The following is a 23,369-nucleotide window of genomic DNA, read 5'->3' as shown; positions in this document are numbered from 1 at the left end:
GCAGGTACTGTTTATATTTAAGTGCAGGAGCTCCATAATACTTTTGACCTATGAAGAGGAACAGGAGTTCAAGCAGTAGAACATTTGAGGTGCCGGTACTCAGCACTGGTGAGTTCCTGCCAAAATCAAGCACTGACAGTACTACAAGAAAAAATGAACAGGTTATAGTACTACAAGAACCAGAGCCGGGAGTCCCAAATGTAAACTCTTTCCTCCATTGGAAAAGCATATAAGCCTGTCCTACTTTAGCTACTCCATGCTGTCCTACTTTAGCTACTCCATGCTGTCCTACTTAATCTACTCCATGCTGTCCTACTTTAGCTACTCCATGCTGTCCTACTTTATCTACTTCATGCTGTCCTACTTTAGCTACTCCATGCTGTCCTACTTTATCTACTCCATGCTGTCCTACTTTATCTACTCCATGCTGTCCTACTTTATCTACTCCATGCTGTCCTACTTTATCTACTCCATGCTGTGCTACTTTAGCTACTCCATGCTGTCCTACTTTAGCTAGCTATGGTTAGTAAAGCGGGGCAACTAAAAAAATGACAGAATTACAAAATGTAAACATAATATTGGCATTTTTGTATTTTGATGCATCAGTATAAGTATACACATTTACATCACAATTTGGCACAGTGCATTATTTATGACAGTTTTATAACCTCAACATCATAATGGAAAAAAAGCTGTCACTGATCTTACTGTGTGCTTCAGGGGCGAGCTTCCTGTTTTAAGCTTACTCTGTCCCTCTCTATGATGTCACGCCAATAAAGTGAGGCGATTTTGATCATGTGGTTTCTCTGCAAGGGGCTTAGTAATAATGTTTTTGATTTTCTCTTGTCAGACCAAGAAATAAACATGTCAGGATTAAACTGTCACAGTTCTTATGATGTCCCCCTCTTCCTGAATTGACCCTAATTTAATTGGAATATTATTTTTGATTCATGCAATATATTAAACATGGACTCAATTCAGTCATTTTTATTTCAATATTATAGGCCTATAGGCCAAATATACTACATGAGTATGTAGTATGTGGACACCTGCTTGTCACCTGCTTCTCATTCCAAAATCATGGGCATTAATATGGAGTTGGTCTCTCCTTTGCTGCTATAACAGCCTACACTCTTCTGGGAAGGCTTTCCACTAGATTATGGAAAATTCCTGCGGGACTTGTTTCCATTCAGCCACAAAAGCATTAGTGAGGTCGGACACTGATGTTGGCCGATTAGGCCTGGCTCGCAGTCTGCGTTCCAATTCACCCCAAAAGTGTTCGTCGGGGTTGAGGTCAGGGTTCTGTGCAGGCCAGTCAAGTTCTTCCACACCAGTCTCGACAAACCATTTCTGTATGGAACTCGCTTTGAGCACGGGGGAATTGTCATGCTGAAACAGGAAAGGGCCTTCCCCAAACTGTTGCCACAAAGTTGGAAGCACAGAAACATATAGAATGTAGTGTTAAGACTTCCCTTCACTGGAACTAAGGGGCCTAGCCCGAACCAGGAAAAACAGCCCCAGACCATTATTCCTCCTCCACCAAATGTTACAGTTGGCACTATGCATTAGAGCAGGTAGCATTCTCCTGGGATCTGCCAAACCTAGATTCGTTGTTCGGACTGCCAGACGGTATGGCGTGATTCATCACTCCAGAGAATGCGTTTCCACTGCTCCAGAGTCCAATGGCGGTGAGCTTTACACCTCTCCAGCCGACGCTTGGCATTGCGCATGGTGAGCTAAGGCTCATGTGTGGCTGCTCGGCCATGGAAACCCATTTCAAGAAGCTCATGATGAACAGTTATTGTGCTGACGTTGAACAGTTATTGTGCTGACATTGCTTCCAGAGGCAGTTTGAACTCGGTAGTGAGTGATGCAACCGAGGACATACGATTTTTCCGTTCCATTCTGTGAGCTTGTGTGGCCTACCACTTTGCTGCTGCACCATTGTTGCTCATAGACTTTTCCACTTCACAACAACAACACTTACAGTTGATCGGCAGCTCTAGTAGGGCAGAAATTTGATGAACTAACTTGTTGGAAAGGTGGCATCATGTGACAGTGCCACGTTAAAAGTCACTGAGCTATTCAGTAAGGCCATTCTACTGCCAATGTTTGTCTATTGAGATTGCATGGCTGTGCGCTCAATTTTATACACCTGTCAGCAACGGGTGTGTCTGAAATAGCCGAATCCACTAATTTGAAGGTGTCCACATACTATTATATATACTGTATAATGTATGTCTGAGACTATAATGTATAATCTTATGCCTTGATTTCAAACGTTAAAGAAGGAATGTTTATCGATTGTTGATAAATCGACAGCATTTTTAAAAATACACGGCTAAATATTATTTTTCGCTACAGCAATGAAAATGAATAGTTTGAAAAAAATTGACGGGTTGGGTAAGAAAAAATATTTGTATTTAACCAACCCTTCAACGATTACATTAACTGTAGCCTATACATATAATGTTTATATTGTTTGATGAAAATGTGATAAACGCTGTAAAAATGTGATGCCTCTACATGGTCAATTGAAAAAGTAGACGTAACTGCAAAATTGTTTCTAAATGTCTCTCGGAATAAAAGGAACATGTGTGATGGGGTGGGCAAAGACGAGAGAGATAGCGGGAGGATGGAAAGAGATAGGGAGCGAAAGAGAGAGGGGGGAGAGAGAGAGAGGAAGGAGGGGTTTCTATGAGTCCACGTCGTCCCTCTAATTAGCTCACAGTGTCTGTAAAATAAATCAGTGTAGTGGCTTCACCCCCGCTCAACTGCAGCACGCGCCCCTTAACCTGCTCCTAGCGCGCCAAAACAGAAGGGTCCGCGCGATCTACCTTGACATAAACTGAGGCGCGCAATTGTCACGAGGAGCGCAATAGAAATGTTTGGTGTTTTCGACAAGTCAGTAAAGTGAGAAAGAGTAAAAAGAAAGAAAGACAAAGAACTTTCCGATATCAAGATATCCTTGTCACCTTTACGCACTTGGCGAGGTTGACTTGAAGCGAGACCTAAACTTACCGACCAAGAGGGACTGGTGGGAAATAGCAAAGTCTCCCAAGAACGTCCGGTCGTGTGTGTCAATTCAGAGAGACGACCAAGTGAGCGAGAAGGCATAAAATCTCGGCGCGAGGATGATGTCCTACATTAAGCAACCCCATTACGCCATGAACGGGTTAAACATGCCTGGGATGGACCTGCTACACACCACGGCTGGATACCCATGTGAGTATAGCAATACTACCACTTTTTGTATTGTAATTTACCACTTTTTTTCTCATTACCAATGTTTAAAAATAAAAAAAAATTATAGCCTACATTGGCCAAAGATGAACGCGGCTCATGCGTAAAACAGTGGGCAATGCATGCTTAAAGTCCATGCACCATGAATTGTTTAACCCCGTTAATAATGTATTACAACATAACATAGCTTACTAATAACAATAACTACAACAACAACAACAATAATAATATCAACAATATCAATAATAATAGATTATTCTGTGACTGGTTCCATGACAATAACCTATTCAACAAAGGGTAGGCTAGTGTCAGATAACAGCGATTCCTAATCAAAAAGAAAATAGGAAATAATTGTGAGCATTGAAAAGAATAGAGAATTAAACGAAAACCATATCTATAGACAATGATGACAGTTTAGCGTAAACCTAGTCCAAATTGGCTAAATGTGAGAGTAGCCTGGTCCTTTACAGTCGGCTATGCATTTCTCGGTCAAAATGTTTATTTTTGCATCTGCCATTACCATCATCACCAGTTGTAACACCTGTTCAACTTGCAGACAGACAATCACCATTTAGCCTAACACACATCTTCCCATATATGGGCACAGTTTTTAAGTCAGGAAATGATTCGTTTTCACATAGACCTGAATTTTCCTATAGTTTTCTTTCTTTTTTCTTTGGCCTTTTTTCTATTACTAGGCTAATACCTGCTATGATTATTTTATGACTATGAATATCTCAAAATACCATAATGATCATAGAAACTATATGACTGCACAATTACTTATTGTCTTATAGAGAGGTGTCATGGGGGGGGGGGGGGGGGGTACGAAATCAATACCACTGTTATCAACACATATACAAACCCTTTCCAATGAACTGTAGGCCTAATGAAATGCAATGTGAATGTCAATCACTTTGAGCACTGAGGAGTGCTGCTGTCCATTAATGCCATTCCATCATTACCATTATTATCACACAGTCTCTGTGTCTCTGGATTTCTCAGCCACCCCACGAAAGCAGCGTCGCGAGCGCACCACCTTCACACGCACTCAGCTGGATATCCTGGAGGCCTTGTTCTCCAAGACTCGCTACCCCGACATCTTCATGAGGGAGGAGGTGGCCCTCAAGATCAACCTCCCCGAGTCACGCGTACAGGTACGGTGTAATGTGAATATATATAAAATATTTAGTCAGACATGGCTCTATCTATAAGTGGTTCTAGTCTCATCTTCTCGTCTCACCAACAGGTGACAATATGACAATGTAATGGATTTAGAAGTACATTGAGAGTAGGCCTATGCAGGTTATGCAGTTAGTGCAATTTACATCTATGCATGTTATCAATCGGGGCTCCTTTCAAGTTATAACAACATGGACAGTTGAAGAAATACCTACACAATCGAAACAGTGTTACAATATTGTTGTTGTGGTAAAAAAAAATGACGTCCACCTTCATAGGTAAGAGAGTGTTCTCAGATTGAAGAATACAATTCACCAGTATTGTGGTAAGGACTGTAGAATGACATGTACTGAATGCTCTGTACAGATACATCCCCCACCTGTGACAGTTTGGCTCACAGTTCTATCTGGTACAAAAACTGGTTTTGACAGTTGTATTATATCACAGAGTATAGGTGCACATTGGCATAGTGACAGATATATCAACAATGATGTAGTAACATAGTGCCATCTTCCCACCAAACAACTTACTATCACCATCACAGTTTTTCCACATATTGTCTGTCTCTATGCTAAGTAGCTGTATTGTGTGTCTCTGTTTTCTGCAGGTGTGGTTCAAAAACCGCCGCGCCAAGTGCCGCCAACAGCAGCAGCAGAGCAGCGGCCAGTCCAAGCCCCGCCCGCCCAAAAAAAAGACGTCGCCCACCCAGGACCAGCCCAGCGCCGGCCCAGACCCCTCAGCCAACAACCCCTCTGGTTCCTACAGCCCCTCCTCAGCCCCATCGGGCCCCTCCCTGCCGCCCAGCGGCAACAACCCTGGCAACGCAGCCGTCTCCATCTGGAGCCCGGCCATCTCACCACTCCCTGACCCTTTGGCCTCTTCGGCGCCCTGCATGCAGCGGCCCTCTGCCTACCCGATGAGCTACGGCCAGCCTCAGGCCTACGCCCAGGGCTATGCCCAGGGCTATGCCGGCACCTCCTCCTACTTCACGGGCCTGGACTGCAGTGCCTACCTGTCGCCCATGCATTCGCAGCTGTCGGCTAGCGGTGCCCTCAGCCCCATCACCGTGCCCTCAATGGGGGGTTCGCTGAGCCAGTCACCCGCCTCGCTCTCCTCCCAGGGCTACGGCACGGCCGCCTCGCTGGGCTTCACCTCCGTCGATTGCCTGGACTACAAAGACCAGCAGGCCTGGAAGCTGGGCTTTAGCACCATGGACTGCCTGGACCACAAAGACCAGAATTCCTGGAAGTTCCAGGTGCTGTAGAGAGAGTGGGAAGAAGAAGAAAAAGAAGAAGAGGAAGAAGAAGAGGGAGAAGTTGTGAATGAATAAGGCTCTCGCCAGATATACAGTACAATCAAATACAATCAAATGATTCTGACTGAACACTTGTTTTTTTCTCTCCGTTTCTCATTTGTATGCTTGGTTTTTACAACCCCTGTAGAATGTGTTTTCTATTCAGGGGAGAGAGGAGAAGAGAGACCAGGGGACATTATTGATCCCTCCTGACTGCAGGATATCAGGTCCATTTACTTTCTCATACAGTAGAAGGGAAGGATGCCCCTGAGGATCATACTACTGTATGGGAAAGAATCACAGCTAGAAACTGATTTAAACACAAGCCATGGTTAAGATGCATTGATTGGTCTGTGATGGAAAGACATCCTCAAGAGAATTCTACTGATACAACCACGCTAAACTCAATCGTTCCTCTGATGTTTTTTCTGCTGTTGATGGCTTGACTTTTGTTTTCAAGAAACACAACAATAGATCAAATTTACAGAGCTTTGATACTCTCTTAGTCTCTCTCTTTTTTTGTTCTGAAAGACCGTCAGTGTTAATTTGAGTTTAGTCATTGTTATTCTATGTTACAATTTAGATTTTCATTTGATTACTTTTAGGCTTTTGGAGCTAACGTGTTACTATGGTGTTAGGCTAGCATCATTGCTATTATATTTTGATGGAGAAAAAAAATGGTATGTTTTGTTGTGTGAAATATTAGAGCTAACTTTTAATCTACATTTATGCCCAGCAAACATAATTGTGATTACAAGTTTGAGTGACATTTTGGTTTCACAATTTAAAGGAAGTGATCAGTTTTTTTGCATTCAAACGTACTGTATTGGTATTCAGAATCAAAATTAGTTCAGTTCAAGGACATGACTGACCCCGAACTAAACAAGTGACCAGTTAACTTCTGAGGATAACAGTCACCATGTTGTTAGTTCGTTAGCTATGGTTTCTATTGTGTTTCTTAACCGTTTCTGTCGTGTTTCCACCTTGGCCCACATGGCTCTCCAGTGCATCTTGCTATCGGTTATTTTTGCTCATCTGATTCTAGAGTGGCTCAATCCTCTTACCCTCCCTTCAGCATTGTCCTAAGTGAATTAGTCAGGATTACCCCTCTGTCTTTCTTTCTCTCTATCTCCCCATCCTTCTTTCTGTCACCATCTTTCTGTCCTTTTCCCATTTCTGTAACTCTTCATTCTCTCTCTGTCTCTTTCCCCACCTCTGCCTCTCCCTTCTCACTTTCCCTCAGTCAGTGAGTGACATATAACAAGAGGAAAACTGCTGATGCACAACCAAGTTTCAAAATTGCACCTTGAGTATTCTACTATTCTAACTTTCAACAGTAAATTGAGACCCTGATTGAGTTCCGAAAATGTTTGTTTTTGTTTTTTTTAAGTACAGAGGTCCGGACCTCAGTGTCCTCATATGTAGCTACGGCCTTGGTCTCTTTCCCTGTTTGTTTGTCTCTCCGTCTACATGTCTCTCAATCTTCTGCACCAATGGTCTCAATCACTTCTCTTCTCTCTGAACAGGCAAAGTATACCATATACTCTATAAAAAGGTTGACGCCCTTGATGATAATGCTATATGGAAAAGACTTAACTAGAAACTAATTTGAAACACTCCATGGTTAAAACATATTAATTCAAACTCTGCTATCATGGAGGACAATGTAATTACTTCCCCTTTCTTTCCTTCCACTAATGTCTCAATGTCAAAAAAACAATCAAGGCTCGGGGTACAGTACCTTCTTCCTATGTGCAACCCCTCCCCTCCAGCACATCTCTTCTCCCCCATCCCTACCAGTCTCTTACCCCCCTTTTACCTCCCTCCACACACCCACTACTCCACCTCACCCTCCTCTTCTGACAACCCAGTAATCCCTTGTTGACCTGGTTACATGCCATGTAATTTGACTTCAAGTGGAAATTTGTGTGTGAGTATACTTGTATGTGAGTGTTTGTGAGTACAACATGTGTACGTGATGTGTATGCCATGTGTGTGTGTGTATGTCATAACAGAGAAGGGCACTGAGTTTACTGAGTTACTCTGCAGCAATGCTCCTATCGTTGCACATAAGACGTCTTCATTACGAATGTGTGTTGGAATCTAGACTCGGCAAAAGACAGATTCCATAACATATTTGACAGTGTCTGGAGATAACTAGATTTCTCATGTGGTGACAGGTTAACAATTTGGTACTTTAAGTTTGGACAAATGGGGACTCTAAAAATTAAAACATAACCTATTCATTTATAGAATAACTTTATTTTTCAGAGAGCAGCAAACTTCAATGTATCTAACAATGTTGGGAATGAATAACATAGGAGTGCATTTGCCATTTTCCTCAACTGATGAAGTGTTCATTTGAACACAAGCATTATACAGTATAGTATTTAGACGTAAAAGGGAAACTAGAGAGATTTCCATAGCGCACTGAATACGCACACGACATACCCACTCAACTCGCTGGGTTAATCCCACTCCGCGCCACGTTAATCCCTCTGCCCTCCCTCTCTGTGGTCTGATTGGTTAATCCCTGCCCTCTTTGTCTCTGTCTGCGTCCTGATTGGTTAATCTCTTTCGGAGGGTGCAGTGCGGTTGTAATCTGCTGGTCGTCAGCACGGATAGTTTCAGATAGACAGACATGTTGCCGGTAATCTCTAAAAGGAGCAGATGTGGTGGGGGAGGGATGGAGCAAGGGAGGGAGGGAGGGAGGGATGGAGAGCAGCACCCAGCAGACCTTGGGGAAGGTGAACATAGAGACACACAGCGTTCCTTATTATATCCCAATGTGGGTTAGCTGCCAAAGTGAAGCAAACAGACACAAGGTGAAGAATAACTGAAGAAAAACGAAATCTGTTGCAAAGTGTTTTAAAATGTTTCCCATTTTGTGCCCTGATGAACATGACCCTGGCCACCCAAGACCGTTCCCAACTTTTCTCTCTGAAGTATACTTACAAACTCAAAACCCTAAACCACATAAGACCAAAATGACCAATTCATGACCCCTTAAAGTAATGCATTTCTTTCTCTTTAGGGCATAAGGGAAAACAAACACTTAGTCACATCAGTTTCATATTTTGAGTCCAAGTTTACATACACCGTTTTTCACAATTCCTGACATTTAATCCTAATATAAATTCCCTGTCTTAGGTCAGTTAGGATCACCACTTTATTTTAAGAATGTGAAATGTCAGAATAATAGTAGAGAGAATTATTTATTTCAGATTTTATTTATTTGTAACGCTCGTGAAATGGGTAGACCAAGGCTCAGCGTGATTTGGGTTCATCATAATTTATTAGAATGAGAACCAGCAACAAAAACAAAAAGAGAAACAAACAAATGAACGTACAGCCTAGTAGGGCTCAAAAGCAACAATATAAAAACAAGATCCCACAAACAACAGGTGGGAAAAGGCTACCTAAATATGATCCCCAATCAGAGACAACGATAGACAGCTGCCTCTGATTGGGAACCATACCAGGCCAACATAGAAATACAAAAACTAGACTACACATATAAATAATAAACTAGAACACCCCCCAGTCACACCCTGACCTACTCCACCATAGAAAATCAAGGCTTTCTCTGGTCAGGACTTGACATTCTTTCATCACATTCTCAGTGGGTCAGAAGTTTACATACTCTCAATTAGTATTTGATAGCATTGCCTTTAAATTGTTTAACTTGGGTCAAATGTTTCGGGAGCCTTCATCAAGCTTCCCACAATAAGTTGGGTGAATTTTGGCCCATTCCTCCTGACAGAGCTGGTGTAACTGAGTCAGGTTTGTAGGCCTCCTTGCTCGCACACGCTTTTTCAGTTCTGCCCACAAATTTTCTATGGGATTGAGGTCAGGGCTTTGTGATGGCCACTCCAATACCTTGACATTGTCCTTAAATTTGGAAGTATTCTTGGGGTCATTGTTAATTTGGAAGACCCATTTGCGACCACGCTTTAACTTCCTGACTGATGTCTTGAGATGTTGCTTCAATATATCCACATAATTTTCCTACCTCATGATGCCATCTATTTTGTGAAGTACACCAGTCCCTCCTGCAGCAAAGCACATCCACAATATGATTGACACCCATGTGCAGTTGCAAACCCTAGTCTGGCTTTTTTATGGCGGTTTTGGAGCAGTGGCTTCTTCCTTGCTGAGCAGCCTTTCAGGTTGTGTATATATAGGACTCATTTTACTGTGGATATAGATACGTTGGTACCTTTTTCCTCCAGCATCTTCACAATGTCCTTTGCTGTTGTTCTGGAATTGATTTGCACTTTTCACACCAAAGTGCGTTCATCTCTAGGAGACAGAACACGTCTTCTTCCTGAGTGGTATGACGGCTGCATGGTCCCATGGTGTTTATACTTGCGTACTATTGTTTGTACAGATGAACTTGGTACCTTCAGGCGTTTGGAAATTGCTCCCAAGAATGAACCAGACTTGTGAAGGTCTACAAAAAAAATGATATGGTCTTGGCTGATTTCTTTTGATTTCCCCATGATGTCAAGCAAAGAGGCACTGAGTTTGAAGGTAGGCCTTGAAATACATTCACAGGTACACCTCCAATTGACTCAAATGATTTTAATTAGCCTATCAGAAGGTTCTAAAGCTATGACATAATTTTCTGTAATTTTCCAAGCTGTTTAAAAGCACAGTCAACTTAGTGTATGTAAACTTCTGACCCACTGGAATTGTGATACAGTGAATTATTAGTGAAATAATCTGTAAACAATTGTTGGAAAAATTACTTGTGTCATGCACAACATAGATGTCCTAACCTACTTGCCAAAGCTATAGTTTGTTAACAAAAAATGTGTGGGGTGGTTGAAAAACTAGTTTTAATGACTTAAGTGTATGTAAACCTCTGACTTCAATTGTACATAAACCCTTATAAAACTTTTTTTTTTTATATTGTAAAGCAATGGTCACTGACCATGGTCATTGGAGAGCTATTGGATGTGAAGGGTTTATCTCCAGCCCAACACAAGTCTACTTCATTCAGTTTATCGAGACCTTGAGTTTATAAGCTCTATCAGGTATTTTGGTGCTGTGTTGGCTGGAGCAAACCCCTGCACACTGTAACTGCAGGACCAAGGTGATATTCATTAGTAACAAATGGTTTTGCAACAGAAAATGAAGCCTTAGTGAATACAATATAATTGATATAATTGCTATACTTTGGTGTAGTCAGTGATGCATCTATACATTACCATTTGAGTTTCAATTTTATACTTTTTAAAACCATGTCTATCTTTATTTACCAAACACAATTCAATACAATGACAGTACTTTTAAGCATCTTTTGACACAGGCTTAACACCTATTATACACTTTTAACTTAAGCCTCATATACTAGCGATAATGGCTTGCATTACACCTGGGGAAAAACACTTATATTTGCTCAAATTGCCATTGGCTCAACCATTGTCTCAACATACCCTCAATTTACCCCAAGGCAAGCATTTTGACTATATTAGCCCACACAGCTACAACTGTGCTGAATCTACTGCTGTTCAACTTCTCCACCCTCTGGTCCGACATTACAAAAACTAGGAAAGAAAACAGGCCTGTCTACCTGTATGCACACAGATCTCTGATACAGTGCCTTCAGAAAGTATTCACACCCATTGACTTTTCCCAAATTTGGTTGTTACGGCCTGAATTTAAAATTGATTAATTTGAGATGTTTTGTCACTGGCCTACACACAATACCCCATAATGTCAAATTGGAATTGTGTTTTTAGATATATTTTTTTTTACATTGAATTAAAAATGAAAAGCTGAAATTATTGAGTCAAGTATTTCATCCCTTTGTTATGGCAAGCCTAAATAAGTTCATAAATTGCATGGACTCACTCTGTGTGGAACAATAGTTTAACATGATTTTTGAATGACTACCTCATCTCTGTACCCCACACATACAATAATCTGTAAGGTCCCTCAGTCGAGCAGTAAATCAATCCACCCAGTCCCTATAAAGATAGTCGTCCTTCCTAACTCAGTTGCCAGAGAGGAAGGAAACCGCCCAGGCTTAAAGAAGTGACTTTAAAATAGTTACAGAATTTAATTGCTACGATAGGAGAAAACTGAGGATGGATCAACAACATTGTAGTTACTCCTCAATGCTAACCTAATTGACAGAGTGAAAAGAAGGAAGCTTGTACAGCATAAAAATATCCCAAAACATGCATCCTGTTTGTAACAAGGCACTAAAGTAATACTGCAAAAAATGTGGCAAAGCAATTCACTTGTTGTCCTGAATACAAAGTGTTATGTTTGGGGCAAATCCAATACAACACATAATTGAACCACTTTCCATATTTCAAGCATAGTGGTGTCTGCATCATGTTATGGGTATGCTTGTAATCGTTAAGGACTGGGGAGATTTTCAGGATAAAATATTTACGGAAAGGAGTTGAGCACAGTCAAAATTCTACTGGTTTCACATGCAAACAGCAGTTGGTTTCTATAATGACATTCCATGAGAGCAACATTACTTTTTAAAAACATGAATTGAAGCTTTGCCATTTGTTTGCCTGCAAAAACACGAGTTCTAGGTCCTTGTTTTTTTTGGTTATGATAGGGTAATCTAGTTGTATCTAGAAGTTATATTCTTTCAAAATCAAGATCATCCCACGATCATCCCATCATTCCCACCGGAATGTTTCATCAATCAAAATCGTACAACTCTTACAGACTATGCACACAACAAGCAAAGAGTGAAACATTTGTAGAAAAGGAAACTGACAGACACTTATTTTGTGTAACATCTATTTATTACCACCATAATATGAGAAATTTGGAAAATACAAAGATCAGCTTAAACATCTGAAAATCTTGAGGAATAAGAACAAATATAAGAAAACAAACATGTTATATTGCTTATCACAAATTGAGGAAACTGACCGATTGAATGGTCAGATCTATAATGAACAAAAATATAAAGGCAACATGTAGTGTTGGTCCCATGTTTCATGAGCTGAAATAAAAGATCCCAGAAATGTTCATATGCACAAAAAACTTCTCTCAAATTGTGTGCACAAATTTGTTTACATCCCTGTTAGTGAGCATTTCTCTTTTGCCACATCCAATGTTGTTTTAGAGAATTTGGCAGTACGTCCAAATGTCCTCACAGCCACAGACCTTGTGTAACCACGCCAGCACAGGACCTCCACATTCAACTTCTTCACCTGTGGGATTGCCGAGAGCAGCACCCGGACAGCTGATGAAACAGTATTTATGTCTGTAATAAAGCCCTTTTGTGGGGAAAAACTCATTCTGAATAGCTGGGCCTGGCTCTCCAGTGGGTGGGCCTGGCTCCCAAGTGGATCTATGCCCTCAGGGCTGCGCCCCCCCAGTCAAGTGAAATCCATAGATTAGGGCCTAATGAACTGATTTCAATTGACTGATTTCCTTGTATGAGCTGTAACACTGTAAAATCTTTTACATTTTTGCATGATAAGTTTATATTTTTGTTCAGTATACAAAGGAAGTGAGAGAAAGTCAGAAAATAACCCAAACTTGAAGAGTAACTCTCGCTACTACAAAGTCAACTCATACTGGTGTAACAACTCTAATGCCGAACACAACTAACCTTAAGAGGTGATAGGGTAAAGAGATTGAGAATAGTATCATGGATAATGACAGATTAAAAGTGAGAAAAAGCTAAATAGGAGGGGGGCTGGTATATAGCACCCCCATGTGGCTGCCATTGGAACAGTAGCTCTTATGAAACCGAGCTCTTTCTGATTGGTTTAAAAATAATTCTGTAAAAACAGAAGTTTGCCAAACTTCAATCACTTCATTTTTTCTTATTATTATTTTGATGTCTCTGGCAGTAGTCAAAAGAAAAGGTGTATATGTATGAATTATATATATATATTAAAAAAAATAGACACAATATCCACAATGATAGTAATCATCAATTATTTTTAAGTAACCAAGATGATACTTGTTTGCTGTTGAATACAATTTGCTTAGCTGATCAGAGCTCACACACACACCAACAGCCCTGGGGTTAGTTTTAGTAGCACCCTGCTGTGGAAGTTGCCACTCCCCTTAAGCAGACTAGCCCCCGGGCGACACCCTTCTGGTCTGCCCACCTGCATGTGAGTGAGTTTTATTTTATGAGAGCTGAGGACGCACAAACCTGTGTGTGTGTGTCTGATCAGCGACACCTACTACATGCACGAAAAAGGTACCCTAAAACATCTGCTGAAGACAAAAACTATGAGAGACGAGACTTTTCAACACGTTTCTCTCATCATAATCACGGTTACTCTAAAGACTACCAAGAAGAAAACAGGCAGAGGGGGCTGGTGGGTGAGATGGAAGGGCAGGGCGAAATGAGGGAGTTAGGACGGTGAGAGATAAAGAAACAAAGAGAATAGAGGTGAAACATTAAAGAGAAAAAGGAAAGGAGGGCGGGCAGGCTAAGCACGCTCCCCACGGATGCGACGTGCCAGCTGGATGTCTTTGGGCATGATGGTGACACGCTTGGCATGGATGGCACACAGGTTGGTGTCCTCAAACAGACCCACCAGGTATGCCTCGCTGGCCTCCTGCAGACAGACAGAGAGAAGAAATGTCACACACAAACACATATATGCATAAGTCAGCACACAAAAAATTATTTGAGCATGTTGTTTTGTTACCGTGTGTGTGTAGTAGGCCAATTAGGACAGGATCTGGATTAAGGGGAACAGAGCTTCACATACACACACAGCCACTGACCTGCAGGGCTCCGATCGCTGCACTCTGGAAGCGCAGGTCGGTTTTGAAGTCCTGAGCGATCTCCCTCACCAGGCGCTGGAAGGGCAGCTTGCGGATCAGCAGCTCAGTGGACTTCTGGTACCGACGGATCTCACGTAGGGCCACGGTGCCGGGCCTGGAACCAACACACAGTCAGTATGACTGGGGGGGGGGTAATTATATTCTACTATAGTACTTCATCGATGCTGAATTCTACTGGTTGTGTCTGGCCATGCTAATTAAAAAATATATATATAATAATTGTACCATTATTTAACTAGGCAAGTTAGTTAAGAACAAATTTTTACTTTCAATGACAGCCTAGGAAGAGTGGGTTAACTGCCTTGTTCAGGGGCAGAACGACAGATTTTTACCTCGTCAGCTCAGGGATTTGATCTTGCAACCTTTCGTTTACTAGTCCAACGCTCTAACCCCTAGGCTACCTGCCGCCCCAAATACTGAGTGGTGACGTTTACCAGCAATCACTGCTTAGTTATAAGGCTTGTAGATCTGCTCTTTGTAAACATTAGCTGCGTCTGAAATGGCACCTTATACCCTATGGGTTCAGGTCAAAAGTAGTACACTATAGAGGGAATATGGTGCCATTTTGAACACACCAAGTGACCAATTGGAGTGTCAAGTCATTTCCACACCAATATGAATTGGTACCACCTCTGTGGTTTCACACAAGCTTTATATGTCATAATGGGACTGTATCGCTAGCTGACAGTGGTGGAAAAAGTATCGTACTGTCATACTTGAGTAAAAGTAAAGATACCCTAAAAGAAAATTACTCAAGTAAAAGTCATTCAGTAAAATTGTACTTAAGTATTTTTACACCACTGCTAGCTGACCTTGACATGTACGATATATGGTGAACACTAATGTTTATTTCTAGGGGTGAACCGATACTTTACCTGTAACGATGGGGCTTCTTGACCCCACCGGTAGACGGTGCACTCTTGCGGGCAGCCTTGGTGGCCAGCTGCTTACGTGGAGCCTTTCCTCCAGTGGATTTACGGGCAGTCTGCTTGGTACGAGCCATGATGAGTTAGTTATCACCTGAGAGACAGGTAAAAATACATTAAATTGTTTATTTTTATGTATCGACAATGCTCTGTTAGATACAATTCCAAAAATTCTGTGAGTTGCAAATATATTGCAATACATTTTTTCCAAGTGTCAAATGTATACTAGTGTGTTGCTATTTTTGAGAAATGATGACTGAAACGCTTCCGTCTGGAGTACTACTCTGTTATGATAACTTTCTATTTTGCTGATCAGCTGCATTGCAATCCAGCAACAGCGGGCCACTATCCTATCCGTGAATACTGGGATACTGCCCAACCAATAAAACTAGTATGTAGATCGCCTATCGAAATACATCCAATCCAGTGGGCAATGTCGTCGCTGTCGACCAATCGAGATACACGGTTTGCAGCGTATGGGTGGGTCCACAAGCCCTAGTTCCGCCCTCTAACCGCAAGATTATGGCCGCAGATGAAGAAGCAATCGAATGAGCCTACCAATATACAGGCAAAGAGCGGGACAGAAACTTTCAAAAATCTTCGAAAAACTAAACAATGTTAAGAACTACGAACATTAAAACATAAAACTAGACAACTGTAGCTATCCAAAAAGTCGCTCTGATTTGTAGGTGAACGTTTGTTTACACCGTACAAGCGAAGTAAAAATGCACATGAAACTGGAGCGGAATTTACATCTGCCTCGGCCAGTGAAGTAGAAAGCATTTTTCTCTAGCATCGCGGCAGTCGCTTCTCCATTTCTACACCGTCGGAATAAAATGCTATTTTAAAATAAAATGAAGTTTAACCCACCTGAAACTTATAAAAAACAGTGGTTAAGTGTTTTAGACAAAAATATATGCCAAAATGTGCCACTTACCTGACGTGAATATAAACGTTTTTTCGCAAGGAAATAAATGTTATGGTTTTCTAGCAGTGTCAGTATTTACTATCTCTCACACAATGGGAACAGGGCGCCCCGTAGGAAAATGGCTGCCGTGTCAATCATTGTTCTCCCATAATGCAACTGCTTTCATTTTGTAAACACCGTTTCTGATGGTTGGAGTTTCCCTGAAAGTAACATTTTCATTGCTTTCTAGTGATTTCTTTATCGATTTGAAGTAATCTAGTAGGAAATAACCTAAGGTGCTAAAACAATTACTTGTGAAAGAAATGATACGGTATTAACCACAGTTATATGTAACTGCTTGAATTTGTCTGCTTTTTCAAAAGCGTTTGCTTTGTCAAAGTGGCACAGTCTCCTCTCAGTACAACTGCCTACATTTATTTGTAATCGATTTGAACGGTCATCCAACTCCAACACCAGGGCGAACGGATACCTTTGCCCAAACCATGATGAATCCATGTGCTGTTTTTGAAATAATTGAATTAAGAGTTGAACTTCTTCTCAATCTTCTGTCCTCTTTCTCTGTTTTAGAACAACATGAACAAGCAGGTTTTTAAAAATATTTTTAATCCCTCTGTGTCAGTGTGAATTCATTTTTAAAGAAATGTTTAGATGTTAAAATGAGTTTCATTTGGGAATTCAGTTCCCAGTCATTCCCCATCAATTTCACCCCTGAATGTAGGCTAACTGTGAGTTGGTAGGAGATGGGTTAGTTTCATGAGCTCTGTCTCTAATGGTGTGCTTCTCTGAAGTTCACCATCATGTGAATATTGTTTTCGAGAAAAATGACATCAACGTAGATTGTGAGTGACTAGTGTATAGGCTACTACTGAAGTGTAATACATTATGCATATTGAATACATATTTTTCTATCTCTTATATTATAGAAAGAAAGTGTGGCTGCCCCAAAGAGACATGTAGGTGAACAGTGGAGACGGATATGAAGGACTGTGGTCTGTCATGGAACACCATCTCCAGACAGAAGCCTTATGTCCTAAATAGGAATTAAGCAAGGAAGTATTCTGTCATCGAATATTAATTCTCATATCCATGGCTTTGAAAACTTTTATTAAATTTGACAACAACAGCAGCATTGTACTCAGTGAATTACATTCTGTACATGAGCTTAAATACAGGATCTAAGGTTAATAAAAGTGATACATTTTTGCACCTCAATTTTTCAACTTAAACATAATTGCAGTCAATGGTTCTGTGTATCCGTGTGTGTGTAGGGGGGGTGGGGTGGGGTGGGGGGTTCCATTAACCTCAGGCAGCTGAATGTGCGGATCAGGACGTTGCTGTTTTTCATACACCCTGTATGTTGCATACCGTATACGTTTCATATGCATTTCTACTAAATAGGTTGAGTTCACACAGCTTATGTTATAAAGGACATATTTATGTTACCATCAACCTGTTCTGTAAACCAATTTGTCAACACACACGTTCGCTCACACATGCATGCACGCTCACACAAACACATTGACCCTGATATAGTATGCCTACTTACTTTATCGTGTTCTTATTATTTTTATATCTTCTGTGTTTTTGTTCTACCTTGTTATTTTTAGTATTACATCGTTATTGATTACTGCATTGTTGTGGTTAGAGCTTGCAAGAAAGGCATTTCACTGACATTAAAACACACACACATTCGTGCACTATTATTCTGCAACAGGAAATAAATTGTGTGTGAAATACAATAATAAGACTTGTAGGAATGAGGCCTACAGCAGCCTGGGCATTTCCCAACCGTGCCTCCCTGCTCATGGAGCTAGCGCACTGGGGGAGGGCGCCCAAGCAAGCATCTTGGTCCAGATCAAAAGACCTTCTCTATCAGCAGAAAAACAAGGGCATCCAGAGGAAGGAGCGCATGGCAGCACCCGCCGCCATGCCCGCCAGTAGCCCCAGTGCCACCTGCTCTCCTATGCCGTCGTATGGGTCTCTCTGGATCAGTAGGTGGTGGGTACCTGAGAGGGAGAGGGAGGGAGAGACAGGATGCTGAGTATAAGATGTACTACAGTATTTACGGGAGCATAAGTGAATATACAAGTGTGTTTTATTAGACTTTTCTGATTTGATGTAACCAGGATAGTTATGTCAACTGATTTTAGGGAGTTTTGGAAAGGAGTGCTAGAGTCACTCTGTTGACTTGCTGAAATCAGAGTCGTATTCACTAGGCACCTAACAGTAGAAAATGGACTTAAACAAGGAGGGACTACCTGAACTTGTCCAATAAGAAACGCTTGTTTTCATTTTTCGTTGCAAAACATTTTGCCACAATGTGCAATAATGAATACGACTCAGAGCTTGGGTGTTGTGTTGTCTTTACCTGATCCAGGGGTGAGGTAGATGGTGTTGTTGCCGTCCATTGGGACGGACTGGTACGAGTCGTCGTATGGGTCATATGGGAACTAAGTGGGAAAGACAAGACGATAAGACAAGAATGTCCTCTAAGAATCCGAGTTTGGGAAACCCTGGTTTACCGGTTTACTTACTGGGTTTCGTCTCGCCTCTAGAATTGTCAAATTCCATGCTCTGCAAAAACAGAATGACAAAAGGAGAAAGGGAGGAAGTGGATTGAGAGAGAGTGTGTGCAATGTAAGAGAGTGTGTGTGTGTGAGAGAGAGAAATAATATAAACTCACAGTGCCTCGTCCTCACTGTTGGCACACAGGATCACAGTGGAGCCATCTCTAAGCTGCACCACCACCATGTTCTCACTTGGCTGGTTCTCTGGGGGAGAGAGACCTGTACAACAACATAGACTGCTAGGGTTACACACACATAAGTCCACAGCAAAGGCCAAAATCTTTTGGAGGTCAATACAGATATTTGGACTCCTCAGTCCACTTTATTTCTGTAATAATGCATACAGCATGTCTCATGGGGCTCTGGTCAAAAGTAGTGCACTATAGGCCTAGGGAATAGATTGCCATTTCGGAAGCATCCATTGCCATGTTGAACATCCCCATCTTTCTAGAAACTCCCCCTCACCTGCACTCTCCAGGCCAGACTTGACGCTCACACAGCTGGTCTTGAGACCCACTCGGTGCTCAAATTCTCGCCTGCTATCCGTCTTGTAGAAGACCAGGCTCCCATCGATCCACAGGTCACACCAATTCAGCTTCCACCGCTTCAAGATGGATGCTGACGGAAGAAAGGAGGCAGGAAGAGCGTGGGGGGAGATGGAGGGTGAAGTGGAGTAGATTTCGGGTTAGGTTAAGATGTCCACTTTCCTAACGGTCAGTTTGGACTTTTTGTAAACTTTTATTTATCCACAATAACTGAAATGCACTGCCAGCCAGATAGGATTCTGTCTCAATTCAGCATATAATAATAGTAGTAATAACAATAATCAATTACATTTATATAGCAATTTTTATTACAAGAAGAATCTCAAAGACGCATTCTAGTCAGTGGGTCTATAATGGGTAAACCTACAGCCATTTTGAGTGTTTTGTATTTATATTGTCAAAGCTGTAAATCTGTATATGTTTTTCCCCGGCGGGTGAATCCCCAGGCTTGTGGCCTTTCTGATTGAGTCACTGATTTGCTAACACAGACAGGAAGCTAATTAGATTATGGCCAGGCTGGACAAACAGAGTAAGGGTTGGAATTTCATAACAGTTGTAACATTCACCTTCTAGAACGATTCGGATCTTAGTTAAAAATCCAATAGTTTTCACAAGCAACCGCAACTCAATAAATAGGGCAAAGATGCCCTTTAGTGCAATGGCTTCATCAAAACAAGCTAAATGGTAGGTACTGTAGGTTAATCTGTTAGCGATCTTGATGACATCAACAGAGTCCTCCATTTTGTTTTCAGTGGAGTCAGTTTTAAGAACATGGGAGAACTGTTTTTGGAGAGAGTGGCATGGACTGGGGACTTGAGCAAAGATTGCTACAGACCTCACACACCACTTAAGGCCAGGCATAATCATATCTCAATCAATTTTTACCAGTTGAATTTAGACATAAATATAATACTTTAAAAAAATCTGAAATATTGTATTAAAATATGCTAAATTGTTTGTAACATTCTCTATTACATGGGCTTTTAAATGATGCTTAATTCAATGTAGTGAGCTTTGAAATGATGGATGTATGGCCATTTTAAAGTGGTTAAATTCATGACATTTTGATGATAGTATGATAAAATAAAGAAAATCAACATTTTCATTAAGATTTGAGCATGTTTATGTTTAGTTTTTGAAAATATTAATATTAACGGACCAAAATGCAAACAAATCTCAAAATTGATAGGTAGATGCAAACATGTAATTTCAGCCTGTGGTGCCTGGCCTTAACCTGTGTTTCAAAGTGTTCTACACAGTGCTGATATTTCTCTCATACTAGTGCCCCACACAACTTCTTATGCTATGTTTAGCTGTTGAAGTCTACACTTGGTAAAGATAGTACCTGCAATGGCTAAGGCTTTATCTGAGACCAAAACAGGTAGACACGAGGTTAGACTGCAACATGGCATTATTTGAGAAACATTGAATCTATAGTACTCACTCTGTCTCCAGAGCCAGCCTGACTTCAGCAGAGCTATGTGTATGATCGGAGATCTGTCCATGTTACAATTCCTCACCCCAAATAATCCAGAGAGGAAACCCAAAAGTGTGTTTGTGCCAGGGGTGTATGTTTTATGTTTTTCAAGTGTTTGTTCTTGTTTGAGGAGTCGTCTGCAGAGAGACAGAGAGATGCCTTTACGGTGCCTTTATTTTTATTCTGGCCCACACTTCTAATCTGAGAGCGAGAGGCGGAGAATAGGGTTGAGCTAGATCATTTGGGATTAGTGGGCCTGGATTGGCCACACCTTCTCTCCTGATTTGTCTTCTACTTCCCTCTCTGGCTGGAATGTTTTCTCTTCCCGTCTCCAACTCCTCTTATTCCTCCACTATTTAGTAAATTGTCTCTGCTTTGCCTTTCTTTATATTTTGCACGTGTTGTCATCTGTCTTTAAGAATTGGGCTTCTTGGACTACTGCATGTGTTGATAGCACGTAGTGAAAGAGGCATAACACACTCAAACACCTTAATCCCTGAATTAAAATAACACCATGATAATTAGCTAACTGTTATAGTTTTCTTTGGGTAACTCAGGAGAACCTTCCTGTCAGGGACAGACTGATACCAGAAATCGGTTGGGGCATTTCTAACACACTGCCACATTTCTTTCCTTTAGACACCCATTATTATCCAAATAATGGTAATTCTAGGTCAACATTTTTTTTTTATTACCAATCCACTGAGCTAAAGATGGACCAGCCCATCTGCCATTTGCCCAAAATGCCATATGGCCTGTCCGTTTCTGATTCCTGTTTTAACTCAGGTGCACCCTTGACCTGAGCATACTGTTACTGTTGTAATATCATTATGAAAGTTGCCCAAGCACTTTTATAAGCACAAATGTGGGTCTGCTGAGAAAGAAGTCAATTATTTGAAGTGAACCCAGCAGAAATGTCAAGGTGTATTAGATTGATTCACTAAGGAATCACCCTGGCTCTATTTTAAGCCTTTACTAGAAGACTCTGTTCCCTCCAAGTGAGCGAATCCCATGGAGGTATAATGATGACCTCATTTCTGGTGCCTGTATCATGGTCACTGCCTCAGGTCAGTGTATTAAATAGAGAGTTTGAGATGGTTAGAATGATCTGGATATAGCCAATGAGGATATAATTGTTTTCAAGGTCAGAGAAACAATATCAGTAACTGTATTTATAGAAGTATATATATATATATATATACACACACACACATTAGCTGTTTATAGATTCATTATTACTAATCACACTGTAATATTTTACAATTAATGTATCTATAATGTGGTCCATCCCTGCCATGGCGGACCGAAGATTCGAACCCACGCCACAACACAACAACGTCCTCCAGAAGGACCAGTGATACCACTGACCCAGAAAAGCCAATGCAGTGCTGAGTCTGTGTCTAACAATAGCCCTACTTCAGGTTTCAGGAAGACAGTAGCGATGCTTACTTAGCCACAGGGTTCTTATTATACATTGACTCTTGGGGAGCCTAAAATGTCATGGGGGTGCCTGATGTCGATATCTTTGGCAATTGTGGGGTTGTGCCTCACATTGATATTTAAATTCGTTTTGGAGGGGGCTTCTGATCTGTTATGGGGGGTCCAGGGGCGTCTGAATTGACTGGAATTTAAATGGAATTGACCCCAACCCTGCTTGGTGATGATCCGTTTCTATTTTCACCATGTGTGAGTCATGAAGCGTACCCTAGTGGAGAAAAACTGCCAGCCAGATGTTCTGATGACATACTGCTGCCTGGGACTGAATGTTGGCCATTGTATTGTGACTGTGGGAACGCTGGATTCCTCTCAGGGTTTGACCTTCAACATAAGGGACTCTATTTATACTCTCTGAACTCTTACACTCCGATGCCACTAGATGGCCCTATTCCTACCCCTATCAGTACCACACGCTGTGCATTTTTATTGGAGATCATGGTCAGAAAAGTCAGCAGTGACCCACTGCGTTCTATGACATCACATGACAGTCCCTCAACATTCACCATAGCCCAGCAAACCTGAGGACCTCTGAAATCTGAACTTGTAGCCATTCTGAAATACACACATTTCTCTACTAGTGTGCTCTGTAGGATACTGGGACTAGTACTCAATCGGAGGTCAAAGGTACTTGGTGGTGACTGACACAGTAGCGCAATGTTTTGAGTGTAAGTGTTTTTAGACTTACTCCACCTTTCCAGAAGAACATACCTTCTTTAACCCTATCCACTGGCCTGCCCTGCCTGAAATCACACTGACTGTTTGAAAAGCTGGTGGTAGCACTTATTTTGAGTCCTATGTCATTAAGGGGCTACATAACATATATCATATGTTAATAGCATTCATGACATCTAGTGTCTCAACAGTTATCTCAACAATCACGATGACACAAACCAATGTGTGGTTCAGCTAAATTG

The 23,369-nt window shown here is 41.3% G+C and overlaps 3 protein-coding genes across 4 annotated transcripts; 1 reads left to right on the top strand and 2 right to left on the bottom strand.

The window, feature by feature from the left end:
* Nucleotides 1-2,593: 2,593 nt before the first annotated feature.
* On the top strand, nucleotides 2,594-7,086 carry LOC110533481 (homeobox protein otx5-like). Of its 2 annotated transcripts, none has more exons than XM_021617734.3 (3): nucleotides 2,594-3,225; nucleotides 4,225-4,400; nucleotides 5,033-7,086. In XM_021617734.3, the coding sequence occupies exons 1-3, from the start codon at nucleotides 3,135-3,137 to the stop codon at nucleotides 5,687-5,689; spliced, it is 924 nt and encodes a 307-aa protein (XP_021473409.2). In that variant the 5' UTR covers nucleotides 2,594-3,134; the 3' UTR covers nucleotides 5,690-7,086. The 2 variants fall into 2 exon arrangements, with proteins under 2 accessions (XP_021473409.2, XP_021473410.2); XM_021617735.3 differs by having other exon boundaries at nucleotides 2,603-3,225; nucleotides 4,249-4,400.
* Nucleotides 7,087-12,479: 5,393 nt separating this feature from the next.
* On the bottom strand, nucleotides 12,480-16,460 carry h3f3c (H3 histone, family 3C). The gene is made up of 4 exons (XM_021617736.3): nucleotides 16,379-16,460; nucleotides 15,391-15,535; nucleotides 14,456-14,609; nucleotides 12,480-14,283 (listed from the first exon to the last, which is right to left on the bottom strand). The coding sequence occupies exons 2-4, from the start codon at nucleotides 15,516-15,518 to the stop codon at nucleotides 14,155-14,157; spliced, it is 411 nt and encodes a 136-aa protein (XP_021473411.1). The 5' UTR covers nucleotides 15,519-15,535; nucleotides 16,379-16,460; the 3' UTR covers nucleotides 12,480-14,154.
* A 996-nt stretch (nucleotides 16,461-17,456) lies between these two features.
* On the bottom strand, nucleotides 17,457-21,162 carry LOC110533480 (pleckstrin homology domain-containing family B member 1-like). The gene is made up of 6 exons (XM_021617733.3): nucleotides 20,926-21,162; nucleotides 19,402-19,554; nucleotides 19,053-19,155; nucleotides 18,904-18,943; nucleotides 18,738-18,819; nucleotides 17,457-18,375 (listed from the first exon to the last, which is right to left on the bottom strand). The coding sequence occupies exons 1-6, from the start codon at nucleotides 20,984-20,986 to the stop codon at nucleotides 18,242-18,244; spliced, it is 573 nt and encodes a 190-aa protein (XP_021473408.2). The 5' UTR covers nucleotides 20,987-21,162; the 3' UTR covers nucleotides 17,457-18,241.
* Nucleotides 21,163-23,369: the final 2,207 nt, after the last annotated feature.

This window comes from Oncorhynchus mykiss, chromosome 10 (genome assembly GCF_057628025.1).
Source record: "Oncorhynchus mykiss isolate SJ-2025 chromosome 10, ASM5762802v1, whole genome shotgun sequence".
Lineage (NCBI taxonomy): Eukaryota > Metazoa > Chordata > Actinopteri > Salmoniformes > Salmonidae > Oncorhynchus > Oncorhynchus mykiss.
Note: the sequence above shows the minus strand (reverse complement) of the source record. Positions and strands in the feature narration are given on the sequence as shown.

Bases quoted from the DNA above. Each gene is read 5' to 3' on its own strand.
- LOC110533481 (XM_021617734.3), top strand. From the start codon at position 3,135: ATGATGTCCTACATTAAGCAACCCCATTACGCCATGAACGGGTTAAAC. The intron at 3,226-4,224 runs GTGAGTATAGCA...ATTATCACACAG, and splicing joins CACCACGGCTGGATACCCAT to TCTCTGTGTCTCTGGATTTC. The intron at 4,401-5,032 runs GTACGGTGTAAT...TGTTTTCTGCAG, and splicing joins TCCCCGAGTCACGCGTACAG to GTGTGGTTCAAAAACCGCCG.
- h3f3c (XM_021617736.3), bottom strand. From the start codon at position 15,518: ATGGCTCGTACCAAGCAGACTGCCCGTAAATCCACTGGAGGAAAGGCT. The intron at 14,610-15,390 runs GTAAAGTATCGG...TGTTGGTTCCAG, and splicing joins AAGAAGCCCCATCGTTACAG to GCCCGGCACCGTGGCCCTAC. The intron at 14,284-14,455 runs GTCAGTGGCTGT...GTCTGTCTGCAG, and splicing joins CAGCGATCGGAGCCCTGCAG to GAGGCCAGCGAGGCATACCT.
- LOC110533480 (XM_021617733.3), bottom strand. From the start codon at position 20,986: ATGGACAGATCTCCGATCATACACATAGCTCTGCTGAAGTCAGGCTGG. The intron at 19,555-20,925 runs GTGAGTACTATA...TTCTTCCGTCAG, and splicing joins AGGCTGGCTCTGGAGACAGA to CATCCATCTTGAAGCGGTGG. The intron at 18,820-18,903 runs GTAAGTAAACCG...TTTCCCACTTAG, and splicing joins TAGAGGCGAGACGAAACCCA to TTCCCATATGACCCATACGA.